This window comes from Muscardinus avellanarius (genome assembly GCF_963383645.1).
Source record: "Muscardinus avellanarius genome assembly, chromosome: 21".
Taxonomy (NCBI): Eukaryota; Metazoa; Chordata; class Mammalia; order Rodentia; family Gliridae; genus Muscardinus; species Muscardinus avellanarius.
In genome coordinates, this window is record NC_137807.1 from 18,309,750 (window position 1) to 18,328,263 (window position 18,514).

The 18,514-nt window shown below is 53.5% G+C and overlaps 1 protein-coding gene across 1 annotated transcript in view; it reads right to left on the minus strand.

Annotated features, from left to right (window-relative positions):
* Positions 1–1,146: 1,146 nt before the first annotated feature.
* The window catches only part of ZNRF3 (zinc and ring finger 3), a gene marked incomplete at both ends in the record, with an annotated part of 170,991 nt that continues 153,623 nt past the window's right edge, over positions 1,147–18,514 (minus strand). The window contains 10 exons of the mRNA XM_080717792.1: positions 1,147–1,233; positions 2,158–2,300; positions 2,757–2,826; positions 3,365–3,468; positions 3,763–5,463; positions 6,518–6,620; positions 8,262–8,429; positions 9,544–9,654; positions 10,904–11,035; positions 11,865–11,939. Of these exons, the coding sequence (XP_080573918.1) occupies positions 1,147–1,233; positions 2,158–2,300; positions 2,757–2,826; positions 3,365–3,468; positions 3,763–5,463; positions 6,518–6,620; positions 8,262–8,429; positions 9,544–9,654; positions 10,904–11,035; positions 11,865–11,939 (2,694 nt within the window). The remainder of the gene's footprint in view (positions 1,234–2,157; positions 2,301–2,756; positions 2,827–3,364; positions 3,469–3,762; positions 5,464–6,517; positions 6,621–8,261; positions 8,430–9,543; positions 9,655–10,903; positions 11,036–11,864; positions 11,940–18,514) is intronic.

Here is an 18,514-nt window from a genome sequence, read left to right on the forward strand (position 1 = left end):
GGGCGGGCGCTAAACCAGCGCCCTGGGGCTGTGGCCACAAGGCGGCGCCTCATTGGTCAGAATGCCCAACTTCCACTTTCCAGCGGGTTCTAGAACTCTTCGGTTTACATCGTTGTCCTCTACCCCGGGGCCAGGCCTCACATGCCCCACTGACATGGCCGACCTGGGGGCCTGGGGATTCCCAGTGGAAAGTGGGCTGCTCCAGCTCCCTGGCAAGAAAACCACCATGTACCACCAAGAGTCCACTGAAAAAGGTACTCGTCGCCATGAACAGAGTCCCAGAGCTTCGAAGAAGACACTCTTGACTTAAATGGTGATAAGACGGGAAAATCGGTTATTTTATTTTGGTGACCTTCCTGTGTGATGGCCTGACCCACATGTGGAAGACGATGGTTGACGTTTCAGTTTTTAAGATTTCTCTCTACCATCTATAAATCACAAAGTAAATGCACTTCTTTTTTGTCGTCTGCAGTTATGACTCTTTAAATGAAAACCGGATGCGCTTTTTTAACAGGTCCGGCGGCAGCCAAATTCTCTACTCATCTGTTTATTACTTAAGACTTTTGAGGAGTGGCTTTCCAGACGAGGCTAAAGAAAGCCGCTTTGGGGGGTACAGTTTCAGACAAGGAAGATAATATGCACTCAAAGGCATTAAAACAAAAAAGCAAAACCACAAACAACAACAAAAAAATCTCAACAATGACAAGCTGCTTTCTGCAGTTCGTGTTAAAAGCCATGCCTCCTCCCTTTCCCGAAAGCCATGTAATGCAAGCTGTTGTCCTCGGCAGCTGCTACTCCTGGCCCCAGAAATAAAGGCGGCCCCGATCGCATGTCAACAGCTTGGCAGCTTCTCACAACCTCTCCAACAGGTGTGCTGGGCACAGCCCGGGAGGGCAGCCCCCAAGGGACCGGACCCTAGGGATGGAGGACAAATCTCACCACAAATGGCTGGATCATTCGATGCTGGGAATTTTTCCCCCCTCCTTTTCCCTGTCAAATCTTGGCTAGAAACAAGTCAATTTCCTCATCGTAGGCTAGGGTTTTAAAGATCCAGTGAGATTTCATTCAAAACATGCTTGACTCCCTGTGAGCCTGACTAGGGAGGGCCCAGCAGGGTCTCCTGACAGCCCGCGTGGCCAAACTTTTTCAGACGGCAACAAAAACCTGCTGGATGAGTGAGCAAACGCCACCAGAGGGGTGAGTGGACACGAGGGCTGGGGCGATTAGTGTCCGCTACGGGGAAGAGAGGAAGAGCAAAAGCACACTGGACAAAAAGGCTGACAGTCCCTGATCTTAAGTAGTTTTAAATAGATTCTCCCTTTTAAAAATGAAATATATTTAAAACAACAAAACGGTTTGGGTTTTAAAAACTCTCCCTCCTCTACAAACAAACAAACAAACTAACAAATGGCTGGAAAAAGATACAAAAACCTACCCTTTGGGTCTAAACTATGTGACAGTCTCTGTCTCACGGAGAATCAATACATAATAGTGCATTAGGTAGACAGGATAGTAGACATTTGCAGGCGAGATGAGTCAGCCACAAGGCAGAGGGCTGAATGACCCTGAAGCGGTGCTTCCGTGGGGGAATGGGATAGGGAAATATCAAACGGAGCTCAGTGCACACCCCGTGGGGTCGGAGAGCGCCCCCAAGGGCGGCCCGAGGAAGCAGCAGGGAGGGGCAGGGCCGCCCTACACACGCACACAGGCGGCCCGGGCCCCAGCCCGTCCCCGGGGGTGGCGTGCTGCTGTGTGTGTGGAAGGCATGTTCCCCCGGCCCCACTGGACACCAAGGCCACAAAACTACATTCCTCCTGGGTGTGTGCCCCATACACCCCCACAAGCCATTTCTGCAGCCAGCAGTAGGAAGCCCGAACTCTATTTGCAAAGGATTGCAAAGTCAGGACCACTGGAGGAAGACCTTCCTCTTCCCTGCCCCAGGGGCGTGGGGGTCAGCGTTCAGGCAGAGGACCCCAGGGACACTGCCCTCTTGTAACTGGGGCCTCCGCCAAGGTCTCGTTTTATTGGGATGATGAGCTGAAGGGACAGATCGAGGCGCCCGGGCGAAGCGCCCGCCAGCCTGGGGCGCGCGCAGCAATGGCGCCGCCAGGACGCTCAGCACCACAGACCTTCTGGCCTGTCCCTTGCCATCCTCACCGCCTGCTGAAGGTGCGGGTGAAGAGAAGACCTGACAGCTTGTATCCTCTGATCTGCCACGGCGAGGAGAAAGAGGCGGCGCTCACTGTTCCTCAGAGTTTGTACCCTATTGGCTAGCTTTACTTCAAGTTTCTGGTTCACTTCTAAGGCAGGGGTAGCCCTGAGCTTTACGAAGGCCTGAGCTCCCTCCAGGGAGACGACAGTATCTACACATGTGTGGTTCATTCAATGCAGCAGTGATTTCTTTTTTAGCAAAAGTTGGTGGTTAGGGTTCTTTAAAATATATATTTAAATAACTTTACATTTACATATAATATCTTAAAAAAAAAAAGCAGAGAACTCAATCCCACACACCTCAGAACCCCGAGCACACACGTTACAAAACAGAAGAATCACGTTATCAAAAGAGGCAAAGGACTCAGAGAATTTTGTCTGTCGGTTGTTAATGGGGGCGGGGCTTGCCACGGGCGGCTCACATTTTGGGTTGAGAAGGAGGGCTCTCTTTATTACCACGTTTGTGTGTTTGTCAAAGCTAAAAAAATTTTTTTCTTTTTTCTTTTCTGAAGGAAGTCAGTTTGGAGTCTCCGTATAGTTCCCACTTTGCAGGTTAGAGTTCCTCCTGAGCTCAGGATCCCGTGCCACTGCCGCCTCCTGGGTGAGACTCTGTTCCTGGGAGAGAAACGAGAAGTCATCAGGGGAGGGAGCTGGCACCGAGCTTGGGCACCAGACAAGGAGACAGTGCCCATCCCCTGCTGTGGCAGGCTCCGAGGAAGCGACAGCTCACGATGGTGGATGACTGTGTGTATGATAAGAAGCTGAGGCTCAGCCTCTTTGTGAGGGCCTCGGTCTGTTAGAACACAGCTGTCAGCCCAGCACTTGGGAGGCTGAAGCAAGATCGCAGGTTTGAGGCCAACCTCAGCAACTTAGTGAGACCCTGTTTTGAAATAAAAAATAAAAAAGGGCTGGGGGTATAGCTCAGGGTAGAACACCCTGGTTCAACTCTCAGGGGATGGACACACACACACACACACACACACACACACACACACACCCCTACTATCTCCGAGGTGCCAGCCTCATCTCGGAGCCTTCTGGAAGGCTGTAGCTGGCATGAGAACATGACACGGCATACAAAAGCCATGTGTACTGAGTGAGGTGCACACCGCGTGGGGCAGGCACCGGGAGCCCCCTCTCCCAGCTCACAGACCTCCAACAGCAGCCAGCTCGGGGGGCTCCAGAAGCCAGTGGGGGAGGATGCCAGTGGCCTGGAGGGGCATTCGGACTGGAATTGGGCTGAAATGAGCTTGGCCGCTGGAGGGGTAGGTCAAAGGCCACAGGAGCTAAAGCAACAAACATGGCAGAGAGCAGACAGGCCATGGCTGGAGGGTTTTCAAGATTCTAGAGGTAATGGCAGGTCATAAAGGGAGTGCTGTGTGCGCATGTGCGGGTGTGACTTGAAGGGTGTCTGTGGCCAAGACTGCAAGCAAGGGCATGGAAAGCGGGCTCACTGGGTCTGGGATTCAGAGGAAGGTACCAGGCAGGCAGTGTTCAAAGGTCATCCAGGAGAGGGTGGAGGAAAGGCCCACTTCCCTCTCCCCTTCTCACCTGTACCTTCAGGGGCTGGTGTGCTTGACTCCTGAGTGTCCTGGCAGACGCTGGGGAGGCTGGCCCCGATGGCACCCGACGACACCTCGGCTGGGTGGCACGGACCCTGCTCCTCATCCCAGGCCGTTCCCAGGCCCCCGTGGGGCCGCAGGGCGCCCAGACCCAGGGTCCCGCCCCAGGGGCCAGGGCTGCGGGCCCCTTGGCAGTCTAGGGGCAGGCCCAGGTCGCAGCCCGCGTCCTCCGGAATGATGGGGATACGCCGGCTCAGGTCCCGGGCCCCTGGGCAGCAGCTGGGCGGGGGCTCCGCGGCGAGGGCGTACTGCACGCTCACCGAGTAGTCCTCGGAGCAGCCGCCGCCCCCACCCCCGCCGCGGGCCACCTGCTTCTCTTCATAGAAGCAGCAGGGCAGGCCCTCATATTTCGCCCCATCTGTCCTGGGCAAATGGTCTGGGTGGAGGCCGTACAGGCCCTGGGAGCTCCCGGACTGCGGATCACCCTCCGCAGGACCGCAGCCCTCACGGAAGGAGGCCCCAAGGAACAAGGAGCCGCCCCCGCCAGCCGCCCCTGTGCCGGGGGTGGGGGGCTGAGGCTCGCAGCAACAGGCACACGAAGGCCCCTCCCGGCCCCTCTTCCAGGTCCTCCTGAGGTCCAGGGCGGCCCCGGGAGAGGCCTCAAGCCCCACTTCTGAGGTAGAGCTGTTGGGTCCCCTGTGCTCCAGCGAGGAGTTGCTGCTGTAGTTCATGTCCAGGCTGCAGGTGGACAGTTGGTCCCCCGAGGGAGAGGCAGGGCCCGGCCACGGCTCTCCCCGCTCAGCACCGTGGCCGTGTGCGGCCGGGAGCTCCTCCAGTGGCGGGGAGCCCTCCAGGCCCCCGGCCGGCCCCCGGCCCGAGCCCCCGGCCTCGCTGCTGCGACAGGGGCTCCGGCTGCGGTAGACGAAGGGGTCGTAGTCACTGCTGAGGGAGCTGCGGAAGGTGGAGCAGCTCCCGTACACGCCCTGGTTGCTGACCTCGGCGCAGTCCACCACCGAGTCACTGGAGGAGCAGTGGCACTGGCCAGAGCTGCTGCTGCTGTCACTGCCCGGGCCGTCGGCCAGGTAGCCACTGCACACGGAGCGGTGGCCGTGATAGCAGCTGAAGCTGGAGGTGCTGCCGCTCTCCAGGTGGGAGGGCGGGGCCACGTGCACCACGGTGGGGAAGAGCAGGCCGCCGCCGCTGGGGGTGAAGGCACGGGACGAGCTCCGGGGCGCGAGGCTGGGCGGGGGCTGGCCCTCTTGCTCCGGGTAGCTGAGGCCCTGGAAGTAGTAGTGTTGGTACATAGTCTCATACTGGGAGAAGCAAGCTGCCTTGGAGAAGCTGCGGCCGCTGAACTTGGGCCTGCGGAAGGGGTGGGCGGGTGAGAAGGCCCGGTGCTCCAGGCTGCAGCGGTGCGTGGCCAGGGTGTGGTCCAGGTGCAGGGGCGGGTAGCCGCGGATGTAGGTGGGGGTCGGTGGAGAATAGAGGCCCTGCTCCCCGTGCCGGTCCATGGTGAGCAGCGTGACAGGGTTCCCGTGGGAGTCCATGCTTGTCCTCGTGGGGTAGGCTGGGATGGCGTTGGTCCTGTGCACACGGCCAGGGTAATGTACCGGCAGGGTCACCCTCTGCTGCCGGCTGCGTGCAAGGCTGCTGGTCTCCACACACACGGCTCCTGGGTTTCCCTTTGGTTCTGGGGAGAGGCAAAGGAAACAGGTGAGCAGGACTGAGCATACGGGTATCGGGGCCAGAGGCATAGAAGAGCAGAGGCCCAAGCAGCCTGCTGGGCCATGGGCCAGGGTGCCGGTTCGTACACCCCGCCACATCCTAAGCTGTCAAACTGAGGCCAGCCTGCCTCCTGCGTGAAAGGCGGTCACTCCCAGAAGGGCCGTCTAGCACCTCATGCTCTGCGCGCACCAGTCTACAGAGAGTAAGAAGGGCTCAAAGGTCAAAGTGTCTCCTCCCCCACGCGAAGCAGCGGTGTGAGCCACTGAACACCGGGCATCTCCGTGGGCCCGTGAACCAGCCTGTGGTATGGGCATGGTGAGCATCCTTACTGCCATCCTGCTACAGACAGGGGGCCTCAGACCTGGAGGCCATGCACTTTGCCAAGGCCAGGGCGCCATTTAACGTGAAGCCCAACCTTGAGCTTGGGATGGAGTGTGTACGTGTGGTGCTCAGGCCTTTAACCGTGCTCGGCAAGCACCGTATCTGGGAGCCTTTTCTACGTTAAGAAACTATGGGCCCTGCGGGGATGATTCCAACCTTCTCCAGGGAACCGCGGGGGCAAAATTGCCAACTGAAAGTTCGGACAAGCCATGGCTGGCTTACACTCCAGCCCCCTCAGGGTGGTGGTGGTGGTGGTTGTTCTTCTTTTTGTGGTACTGGGGACTGAACCCCAGGGTATTCTACCAAGTTACACCCCCCAGCCCTTAAAAAATATATGTATTTTTTGAAACAGGGTCTGACTAGGGTGCTAAGGGTCTCACTAAATTGCTGAGGCTGGTTTCAAATCGGTGATCCTCCTGCCTCAGCCTCCCCAAGTACTGGGATTACAGGCAGGCACCACCATGCTGAGCTGCAGGGCGATTTGATTCTTAATGCCAAGCTTTCTGAAGGGCTGGCAGCTGTCTTCCAGTTCAGAAGGCAGCGCTGTGTGATGCCTTGCTCACCAGCCTGCCGCTCCTGGCCTGGGCGGGCAGGGCTCGCCTGGCTGTTCAGCACTGGCGAGCACGGGCGGCAGTTACCTATGATGTTGTGGCGACAGTGGGGGCAGGTGTGGTGCTGCAGCAGCCATGGGTCCACACACTTCCTGTGAAACCGGTGCGTACAGGGGATCACTCGCAGCTCCTGGGAAGGGAGAAAGGGGACACAGACTGAGGGGAGCGCACGGGGTCAGGGGCTGCCAATTTTACTTTGCTTTTTCTGACCATCCTGATATAGTAACGTTCAAATTAAGACAGCTTGTCTGACAGAATGCCAAGAGGATTCGCCTGTAATTTCTTTCTTTTCTTTTTCTTTTTTTTTTTTTTTGAGATAGGGTCTCACTAAGTTGCAGAGGCTGTCCATGAACTGTGATCATCTGGTCTCAATCCTCCAAGTGCTAGGATTACAAGTGTGTGCCATCTCACTTGGCTTCCTTTTTGTTTTTTTATGTAACAGGTTCTTGCTAAATTACTGAAGGCCGAGGCTGTTCTCAAACCTGCAATCCTCCCATCTCAGCTTCCCAAGTACTGAGATCCTGTGTCCCACCATGCCTGGCACACCTGCACGTTTTCAAGCAGCCTTTGTGTGACCACCTGGAGTACTAGTCTGCCCTGTGCCTGTGTCAGAAGTGCAGGCACAGGGAATGGAGCCTCCTGCTCCAGTTCACAAAGCTAGAACCCACTGAGCCAGGGAGAGAAGCCCACAGTCTGTCTCCAGTTCTGTGACGTCAGGGCTTTGCTCCCCGCCCACATTGTGTGCGTGCATGCATGCATCCTCCATCCATCCATCCATCGAGTGAATGGCGGTAACAATGTGTTAACGAGGGTGATTCTAAGTGAATAACGTATGTCGCTCATCGTGCCACCCTCACAACTTTTCTGAAGGTTTGAAACTTTCAAAATAAACACCTGTAAGAAAAAAATCCTTGTCCCTTTGTAAAAAATACTATGTCAAGTATTAAGAGGTTTCAGAAGAGATTCTAAAGGCAATATGTGTGAACGTTCTCTTTCTCTCTCTCTCTCTTTTTTTTTTTTTTAAAGATTTAAAGAAGTTTATTAGAAAGATAGAAATACAGAAAATAAAAATACAGCCCCATGCCAAAATGGCATGGGGGGTGACTCGAAATGAATGTACCCTCTCTTTCTCTCTTTTTTCTTTTGGTACTGTGGACTGAACTTAGGGGCATTCTATCTCTGAGCTACACCCCAACTCTTTATTTATTTCATTTTGAAACAGGGTCTTGCTAAGTTGCTGAGGCTACCTTCAAACCTGTGATCCTCCTGTCTCAGCTTCTCAAAGTACTGATTCTAGGAATGCGCCTGCAATCCTATAATGCACCTGGTTCTGAACCATCTTAAAACCAGACATTTTCTGGCCCAATTTCTTTTTCTTTCTCTTTTTTCGTGGTGCAGGGGATTGAAACTCAGAAGCATTCTACGTTCGAGCTACATTCCCCAGCCCGATTTTACTTCTTTTTTGGAAACATGGTCTTGCTAGATTGAAGAGAGTCTTACTACTTGCTGAGGCTGTCCTTGAAGCTGTGATCCTCTGGTCTCAGCCTCCTACTTTCTATTTCTGGTCAGCTTATGAAATTGCCTGCATTCAGCTGGATCATCGGGAGAGCACTGCACTCTCTCTCCCTCCCCCCTGGGGAAATGGTTAGGCTGTCTTAAGCATGCCCTAGAACCTGGCTGTTGCAGCCCCTAGGCCACTGCAGACCCCGGTGCCTCCCCCGACCTGTCCACCCCTCCCCCAGACCCAGACAGGCCCTGCATCTGCCACTACCTCTCCATCAATGTATTTCTCCAGGCAGATGGCACAGTCGGACGTGGAACTGCTGCTGAGGGTGTCCAGGGCCCCACAGCTCCCCTCCCGGCGCCCCTTGCTCTTAGAGTTGAACTTTCTGGTTTCCATCTTCTCCAGAGCCTGCACGGCCAGCCTGTTCATGGAATTCTGCACGGCAGAACAGGGGCAGTGTTAAGAGCTGGTGCATACTCATGGTGGTAGCCACCCTCAGGGCCCCGGCACCAGGTGTCCTGGGATAGGCACCTAGAACAGACTTTTGAGACATCACTCAAAACTTGGCCTGTCGTGCCCATGCCATCAGCCTAGACTCCCTAGAGTGGCGGCACTAGCCGAGGTCTCACCCTCATGGTGAAGGCAGTGTCTTCTTCAGTTCCCTGGCCCTGCGGCTTCTCAGCTCTGTAAGGCTCTGAGTTGACAGACCCCTGTATGCCAAAGGCTTCTCCTCTATGTTGAGGGAGCTGTGAGGGTGAGTGAGGCAGCCAGTGCCTGTGAGTCTGTGAGCATCCGCCTGGCTCTGTTGGGACGCCCTTCATCGCCACCATCTCTCTCTTGGGGCATTTTTTTTTTTTTTTTTTTTTGGTGGCACTAGGGATGGGACCCAGGGGCATTCTATCTCTGAGCTACACCCCCAGCCCTATTTTTTTATTCTGGATTTTGAAGCGGTCTCACTGAGTTGCAAAGGGCCTCACTAAGTAGCTGAGGCTGTCTGTGAACTGTGATCCTCCTGTCTCAGCCTCTCAAATGCAGGGATTACAAGCGTGCACCACCACGCCCCGGCTGTCTCAGGCATTCCAGTGCCACACATCTGAGTCCATTCTTGCCTGTCCTCTGCCACCCCTCACACCCAAATCTTTTCCGGAAGCACATGGTAATATGCTGGCTGGAGTGCCACCGTGGCTGCACTGTTTATAAGAATCACCCAGAGACCATGGGAGATGCAGGCCTGGATTCAGCAAGTGGGGCTGGGCCTGGGTCTCTGCATTTCCACCCAGCTTCCAGGTGCTGAGGGTGCCCAGATTTGTTTGGGAAGCAAGGCTCTAGGGAAACATTTCTTTAAACATTTACTCTAAACACCTAGCCGGAAACATCCCCAGGCTGGGCCTTTGTGGGCCTGGCCGTTATGGGACAGTAAAGGCACTGTGCGGAAAGCCTGCCTCTTTCTCGGCTACGGGCTGGGAGCTCAGGCCCATGCAGGAGGCAGACCAAGCCCTGGCTTTTACCAGCAACAGGGCCCATGTTCTCAGCCGCTCTGGAGGGTTACCTGGCTGCGTCGCTGCTTCAGCTTGATTTTGACGAGGAGGATGAGGCAGACCAAGGAGACAACGACGAAGAAAGCCAGGAAAATTCCCATGTCGAAGTACTCGGTGGGTTGCTTGAAAAGAACACAAGCACAATGAGTCAAAGCCTGTCTGCAGCCTGGCAACGGGCGCACAGGCTGTCAGCCCCGGTCAGGAGAAGGACGGGCTCCCCCTCCCCCAGTGCAGGGAACGCCTGGCCTTCCGCTCATCCGCACACACGTGCTCTCCCGGCCCAGGTAGTGCTCTTGCTGTAACGGGGGAGGCCTGCAGTGGTCTCAGAACTCGATTCCTACAGCCCATGACAGTCCCCATCCCCGTGGAAGAGCGCAAAGTTTGCTGTAACCAGTAAGAAAGGCACCTCCAAATAAACACAAATAATCCCATTTATGGGACAAAGGAGTGAGTGTCATGTTTTGAGGGAACAGTGATTACTAACCGTATAATTAACGGTTTACAACAACTCAGAAAACTGTACGCTGCTTCCACAAACACCAGCTTCCACTACAGTGAGTCATATTTACCAAAGCCGCCTTTTTCCTTTAAAAAGAAGCCAGTAAGTCAGTTCTGCAAAATCCCTCTAGTTTTGGCTATCTTTCCCCCCACAGCACGTGGTCTCTACCACTTGAAGACGCCTCCCTCAGGACGTGTGTTTAGCCCGTAGCAGAGCTATGCTAATGGGATGCCTCGCACACGCAAAAGAAGCATCACCCCTCCACCTGTGGAGAGGAGGAAAGGAATTTTAAGGAGGACCCAGCCCCAGGTCCCTAGAGTATTTCAGCTGGAAGGGGGCAGAAGATGCCGGATGGATGAGAATTAACAACAAGCAGGGTCCCTTCGACACACTGAAAAGAAGCCCGAGTGCTGCTGACTGTCCATGAAAGGCAATCCCAGTTGCAACCTAACTTGTCCTGACTCAGCTGAGAGTTGGGGACTTGCATGAAGGCAATTCTCCTTACGGGAAGAAGGCCGTGTGGGCTTTGTCACTAGTGCCCAGATCACATGGAGGGAGGGAGGGAGAGCTGGGAACCCCAGTACTGGGTGTTCCTCTGCCCCTCAGTTTGGCTCTCAGAGGAAGATGGGAAGGGAAGGAGGAAGGCCGAGGTCAGCAGGAGGGAGTGCTACAAGGAAGAGGCCGAAGACGTCTCTGCAGCAGCCATCTATTTCTGGAAAGATTTTCTCCATCTCTATAAGAGAAGTGGGCGAAAGGAATATGGTTCCCTAAAGGAACCTGGGGCACTGGCATTTCAGAAGAAAGCGGACAGAGGTGAAAGCACAAAGCCCACGAAACAGAGGCCGCGGCTACGCGCCGGCATGGGTGCTCACTCGAGGAGGGCGGTGCTGGATCCTGGCTCGAGCCACCTTCTGCTTGTTGACAATGTTCATCAGCTTGATGGCGTCTGCGCCCTTCACGTACACCACTGGCCTCTTGAGGGGGTCTTCGGAGCCCTGGTTTAGCTGAGGAAGGAGAGAAGGCCCTGAGGATGCGACTCAGGGCAGAGTGCTCGCCTCATATGCACAAGGCTCTGGGCTCCACCCCCGGCACCAACCAGCAAGCAGTAAGAGAAAAAGGCTAGAGGGAAAAAATACCCCACGAAATCCCTGTCTGGGAATCTCTGCAATCGCTGAGCACCACGGCTGTGGGGGTCCTGGATGGGATGGGCCGAGGATGATGCCTGTTGCATAAGGCTGGGCAGCCTGGAGGCCCTGATGGATCACCCCCACCCCCCTCAGTTCTGGGTATGGAACCCAGGGGCATTCTACCTCTAAGCTATATCCAGCCTATTTTTTTACTCTTTATTTTGAAACAAGGCCTCACTGAGTTGCAAAGGGCCTCACGAAGTAGCTGAGGATATCCGTGAACCTAGATCCTCCTGTCTCAGCCTTCCAAATGCTGGGATGACAAGCGTGCGCCACCACGCCAAGCTTGTATTCTTCATTTTGAAATGGGGTCTCACTATGTTGCGGAGGGCCTCACTAAGTAGCTGGGCCTGGCTGCGAACCCGGATCCTCCCGTCTTGGCTTCCCAAATGCTGTGATGACAAGCGTGCGCCACCAAACGTGGCTCCCTAAAGGGTCTTTGAAAATGCCTGTGACCCCCAACCCCCTGGTGCTTAGCCCTTCCAACGCGCCTCCCTCAGGTCTGATGTGCTTCATACACATCTAACTCCAGTGGGCAAGTGCAAAGGCCCAGAGGCGGGTGCCAGGATCGTGAGTGGGCCAGGTGAGCTCCCCTGTGGTAGCTGACGCTTCTCTTGGGGATGTAGGCTTAGCCCGTCCCGTTTACCTGGTCGATGGCTTCTGGGTTTTCAGACACATCAAAGATAACTGCAGTAGCTCCCCGCTGCACTGCGCGCTTGGCCTGGAGGAGAAAAAAAGAGCGGGTTGGTAACTCTGGTACTCTAACCTTACCAAGGCCAGCCTTGGAAACAAACTTGTATTCAAATGTAGACTGACAATAACTAACTGATGTGACTTTGGGCAAGTTACCCAACTAAATAACTATTCTTCTTCTTCTTCTTTGTGGTACTGGGGACTGAACCTGGGAATATTCTACCTCTGAGCTATGCTTCCAGCCCCATGTTATTCTTTATTTTGAAATAGGGTCTTGAAAGGTTGCAGCGGGCCTAAGTTGCTGAAGCTGGCCTTGAACCTGCGATCCTCCTGTCTCACCCTCCCAAGTACAGGGATTACAAGCATGAGCCACCACGCTTGGCATTCAACTTTCTTAAGCCTCAACATTCTCATTTGTAAAAAGGGGAGAGCCGTGCATGAAGGCACACGCCTGTAATCCCAGTACTTGGAAGGCTGAGACAGAAGGATCAAAGGTTTTAGGGCAGCCTCAGCAAGCAGTGAGACTCATTAATGGAGTGAGACCTGCTTCAAAAAAATAATGGGGCTGGGATTCAATCTCCAGAACCATAAAAAGGGGGCAGGGAAACAATGCCACCTACCTTACACGGTTATCTCGAGAACCAAACTGACTTTTTTTGTTTTTTGGTGGTACTAGGGGTGGAACCCAGAGGCTTTCTACCTCCGAGCTATACTTCCAGACCTTTTTTATATTTTATTTGGAAACAGGGTCTCACTAAGGTGCTGAGGGCCTCACTAAGTAGCTGAGGCTGGCTTCGAACCCGTGTGATCCTCCTGTCTCAGCCTCCCAAGCGCGGGGATTACAAGCGTGCGCCACCACGTCCGGCTCCAAACTGACTTCTAATAGGTAAAACTAGGAGACTAGGTACCCAGTGGGCCTCTGTCTCCCTACCCAGCCCAAACATGAACACTTACAGATCAACAAGCTGCATAGAGACGTTAGTTTCAGTGTTTTCTTCTACGAACACAAAAGCCCCGGCAGCCAAGGCAAAGGCCTTTGGTCTGTCTCTGTGGTCCTTTCTTTCTTCCCCTGTCACCTAGTTGGAATGGCATGTTATTTCTGAATGAATCTCAGAATGGTCAGTTTTAATAAGTGACACCAGCTGAAGACCTCTGGAGACACTGTCGGGGGAAACACCGGGGAATGATTGTACACAGGGACTTGGAGCAGTTGGCTGCCAAACCTGGCGGCACATCAGAAACCACTTGGGAAGTTTGTAAAGCAGATTTCCTGGCTCCGACCACAGCGACTGATTCAGCAGGGCTGGAGTGGGCCCAGGAAACCGAGGCCTAGCAGCTTTCTGAGGGATTCGGATGATTCAACCACTTGGAGAACTACCGAGCAGAGAGGCGAGATTAGACGGTTAGAGACAAATGAGAGGTGACGGATTCTTTTTTGGGGGTGGGGCTGGGGATAGATTCCTTTCCATTCCAGTGAACCTCCTAATTTCATGTCTGGCCAAGTGGACGACAGGGCAGGAGCAGAGGAAGAACACGAAGGCAGGCTCTTGCTTTTAGGAGCGAGAATTTCGTTTGGGAACTAAATCCTCTAAAAAGTGTGGGAGGAAATAAAACACAAAACCCAGCCTGTGATACGATGGGCACATAATGGCTGGCGTTAAGAGGTCAACAGAGTTACCGCAGGCATGAGGGCTTGAGAAAAAATAAGATCTGATTTCCTTCCATAGGCATCGCCACTCTGAACATGGGTGACGAGAATGTGGCCAGACTCATGACTCCGCTGGGCCACTAGAGGGCAGCCTCACCACGTAGCTTTTTAAGCCAACTTGCTGCGCTTTGTACCTAACAAGCAGGACCAACATCAGCTTCAGCCACAAGCTTGGGATGCGGCAAGTTCCTCGTCTGAGAAGCTCTGGCACCCTAGGGTGCTGTGCAAGATCTGTCTTTGTTGTACATCCGTTTCCATCAGTGTCTTCCTCGGGCTCGGGCGGCCCCCTCTGCTGCGTCCCGGAGACCCAGCTCCTTGGGCCTGGGGCGCCTCTGCGGCCCCCTGCCCGGCCCGAGGCCACAGCAGGCAGCACCAAGGCCCTGCTCCTCCCTGGCCAGCGCGGGGCTCCCGGACCTGCGGGTCCAGCCGGGGCCCGCCGCCCCCCACCCAGGGCCAGGAGCCGGATGCACACCACACAGCTGTGGATGCTGGAAAGCGTCACTGCTGCAAACGGATTGGTGGTTAAAAAAGAGATTTAAAAGACTTTTTTTTTGAGATTCACTGTATGAAAGTCTCGGTTTCGCCGGGCGTGGTGGCGCACGCTTGTCATCCCCGCGCCTGGGAGGCGGAGACAGGAGGATCGCGCAGGTTCGAAGCCAGCCATGCTGGCTTAAGAGACCCTGTTTCCAAATAAAGTATAAAAATAGGTCTGGGAGTGTAGCCTGGAGGTAGAAGGGCTTCCAGGAATCCCAGTACCACCAAAAAATAAAAAAATAATAAAGTCTCGGTTTCACTGACAGAGGGCTGTGCTAGGAGCGAGAAGTCAATCAATCCGGGAGCTGTTCCTGGGCAAGCTACTGACTCTTTCAGCCCCAACTTCAGTTCCATCGTCTGTAAAAGGAGGCAGGTGTCAAGCCGGGCGTGGTGGGCACACTTGTAATCCCAGCATTTGGGAGGCTGAGCCGGGAGGATGGCGGTTCGCGGACAGCCTCAGCTACTTAGTGAGGTCCTCCGCAACTCAGTGAGACCCGGTTTCAAAATAAAGAATAAAAAATAGGGCAGGGGGTATAGCTCGGAGGTTAAATGCCCCTGGGTTCCATACCCAGACCCGCAAAAAAAAAAAAAAAAAAAAAAAAAAAAAAAATCAAAGGAGGCAGGTGTCTGTCATTATGCTATGATCCCTGGCAGTTCCCAGTCTTGGCCACTCCTCCAGGGTGACTAAGAACAGCCATGGCTCTGCCACCTCCTCCAGCAAGAGGATGCCCCCCGGGTGGCAGACTTCAAGGGTGCAGCAAGGTGGCAATCTCCATTACGCTCGCAGACCTCGCTGTGAGGCCGACCCTTGTGAAGCCCAGAGGCAGCTACGTAGGTGTGTTTTCTGCACAGGTGGCAGGTGTCCCAGTGTTCTGCGCAAACACCTTCCTCAGATGGGGAAATCAACGGGCCTCTTGCTCCTTCACCTGGCTTTCGTTCCGTGATCAGGCATTTCAAACGGCACCGTGGGGAATGTGCCTTCAGATCCGTCCTGACAGGGAGCACCGGTCCCTCCCGCTTTGATGCTGGTGCACCTGGAGCCCGGCAGCAGCAGGATGAAAGGCTGGGGATGCCTTCCTGGGAAGGTGCCTCTAGGAGGCTGCTCAGCCACGTGGCCTCCTCAGGCTTCCAGAAACGTGAAAGTCTCAAGGGGTTGGAGGGTCCAGATGAGGCATGACCCGGACAGGCCTAAAAGTATGTTTTCTTGGTTTTTGTGGTGCTGGGGATTAAGCCCACGGCTCCATTGCTTTCTAGGCAAATGCTCTACCACTGAATTACAATCCAGATTGTAAGTCTTTTTTTTTTTTTTTTTTTTTTTTTTTGCAGTGCTGGGGATAGAACCCAGGAGCTTCTATCTCCGAGCTACACCCCCAGCCCTATTTTTCTTTTTATTCTTTACTTTAAAACAGGGTCTCACTGAGTTGCAAAGGGCCTCACTAAACATTAGCTGAGGCTGTCCTCGAACCGTGATCCTCCAGTCTCAGCCTTCCAAATGCTGGGATTACAAGTGTACACCACCATGCCCCGGTCTGATTGTAAATCTTTACAATAAAATACATATACATATATATTTTGGTGGTACTGGGGGTTCCTGGAAACCCCTCTACCTCCGGGCTACACTCCCAGACCTATTTTATATTTTTATTTGGAAACAGGGTCTCTTAAACCAGCGAGGCTGGCTTCGAACCTGCGGGCAATCCTCCTGTCTCCGCCTCCCAAGTGAGGGATTACAAGTGTGCGCCACCGCGCCCGGCTACAATAAAAGATTTTTTGAGGGTGCTGAAGACTGAACCAAGGGGTACTCTACCTTTGAGCTGCACCTCTAGTCCTACTTTATTTGGAAACAGGGTCTTGCTAAATTGCTAAGAGCCTCACTAAGTTGCTGAGGCTGGCTTTGAACCTGTGATCCTCCTACTGGAATTACAGGTATGCGCAATTCTGAGGATTGTACCTAGCGGCATTCTACCTCTGAGCTACACCCCAGCCCTATTTTATGTTTTGTGGTACTGGGGATGGAACCCAGGGGGATTCTATCTCCGAGTGATCCCCCAAGCCCTATTTTGATTCTTTAGTTTGAAACAGGGTCTCACTGAGTTCCAAAGGGTCTCACTAAGTAGTAGCGGAGGCTGGCTGTGAACTGCGATCCCCCTGTCTCCACCTCCCAAATGCTGGGATGACAAGCATCCACTACCACACCCGGCTTCTATTTTATTTTTTATGTCGAAACAGGTTTCACTAAGTTGTGAAGGGGCTTGCTAAATTGCCGAGGCTGGCCAAACCTGTAATCTTCCTGTCTCAGTCTCCCGAGTACTGGGATTAAAAGTGTGCATTATCACACCCAGCTGGCGCATGCTTGTAATCCCAGCGCTTGGGAGGCTGAGATAGGAGGATGGCTCAGGTTCAAAAGCCAGCCTCAGCTACTTACTTAGTGAGGCTCTCAGCAACTTAGTGAGACCCTGTTTCCAAATAAAGTATAAAATAGGTTTGGGGGTGTAGCCTGGAGGTAGAAAAGTCCCTGGGTTCCACTGATCCCTTATAGTTTGGCGGGGGTGGGGGGTATTTGGGGGCGAGTGTGGGTGGTGTAGTGGTGGTGAGTAGTACTGTGTGTGTGTGTGTGTGTGTGTGTGTGTGTGTGTGTGTTAGTGGGAATTGAACCCTGGGGCATTCTACCTCTGAACCACACCCCCACTATTTTATGTACTGGGGGTGGAACCCAGGGGCTTTCTACCTCAGGGCTATACTGCTAGACCCATTTTATGTGTTATTTGAAAACAGGGTCTTGCCGGGCGTGGTGGCGCACGCTTGTAATCCTTACGCTTGGGAGGCGGAGACAGGAGGTTCGCGCAGGTTCGAAACCAGCCTCTGGCTTAAGAGACCCTGTTTCCAAATAAAAAAATATAAAAATAGGTCTGGGGGTGTAGCCCGGAGGTAGTAGGGTAGGGTTTCCAGGAAGCCCAGTACCACAAAAAACAACAAAAAAGAAAACAGGGTCTCACTAAGTTGCTGAGAGCCTAAGTAGCTGAAGCTGGCTTTGAACCTGAGCCATCCTCCTGGTCTCAGCCTCCTAAGTGCTGGGATTACAAGCGTGTGCCATCATGCCAGGCTATTATATTTTTTGAAAATAAAATACAATACGATAGGGTCTCACTAGGCTGCCGACAGTCTCCTTTAATTCAATCCCAGTCCTTGGAGCTGAGCTGGGACGACGGCAGGTTGGAGGCTAGCTTCAGGAACTTGATGAGGCCCTTTAGCAACTTAGCAAGATCCTGTTTCAAAAATAAAACAGAGCCGGGCGTGGTGGCGCATGCTTGTAATCCCAGTACTTGGGAGGCTGAGACAGGAGGGTCCCAAGTTGGAGGACAGCTTCAGCAAGTAGTGAGACTCTCAATCTAGTGAGACCCTGTTTCAAAACAACGGCAGTGGGGGGTACAGCTTGGAGGTAAAATGTCCTGGGTACAATCCCCAGAATAACACACACAAAATAGGGTTGGGGGTGTATCTGGAGATAGAACGTCTTTGGGTTCAACCTCCAGGATCAAAAATATGATAAGAGCTGGGAGTGGTGGTGCACGCTTGTAATCCCAGCATTTGGGAGGCCGAGACAAGGGGATCGCAGTTCATAGACAGCCTCAGCTACTTAGGCCCTCTGCAACTCAGTGAGATCCTGTTTCAAAACAAAGAATAAAAAATAGGGCTGGAGGTGTAGCTTGGAGATATGATGCCCTTGAGTTGCCTCCCCAGTACCGAAAACAATAAGTAAATAAATAAATAGGATGTATACAAACAGTTCCATGCCCTGCTATTTTCTCCTGTAACTCAGCAATTAATGTGGGATTTTTTTTTTTTTTTTGCAGTATTGGGAATGGACCCCAGGGGCATTCCACCTCTAAGCTCCATCCCAGCCCTATTTTTTATTCTTTATTTTGAAACAGGGTCTCACTGAGTTGCAAAGGGCCCTGCAAAGTAGTAGCTGAGGCTGGCTGTGAACCGTGATCCTCCGGTCTCAGCCTCCCGAATGCTGGGATTATAAGCGTGCCCACCACGCCTGGCTAATGTGGAAAATTTTTCATTCTCCTCAGCTGCTACATATACAACTCCACTCTATGGCTGTACCGGAACTTATTTAATGACTATCCCCTTGGCAAGCAGCAAGGGGGACACCCACATTTTCAGATTGTACTCAGTTTGGCAGTATGTGCCCTCAAAATAGTTGAGTGGCCCTGGGAGTGAAAGGATACAGACAGCCCATAAAGCACATACCCTGCCTGGGTGCCAGGCATATCCCTGGAGTCTCAGAGAGTCTGAGAAGCCACGAGGTAGATCTCACAGACCACGTTTGTGCGTCCCACAACGCCTAGCAA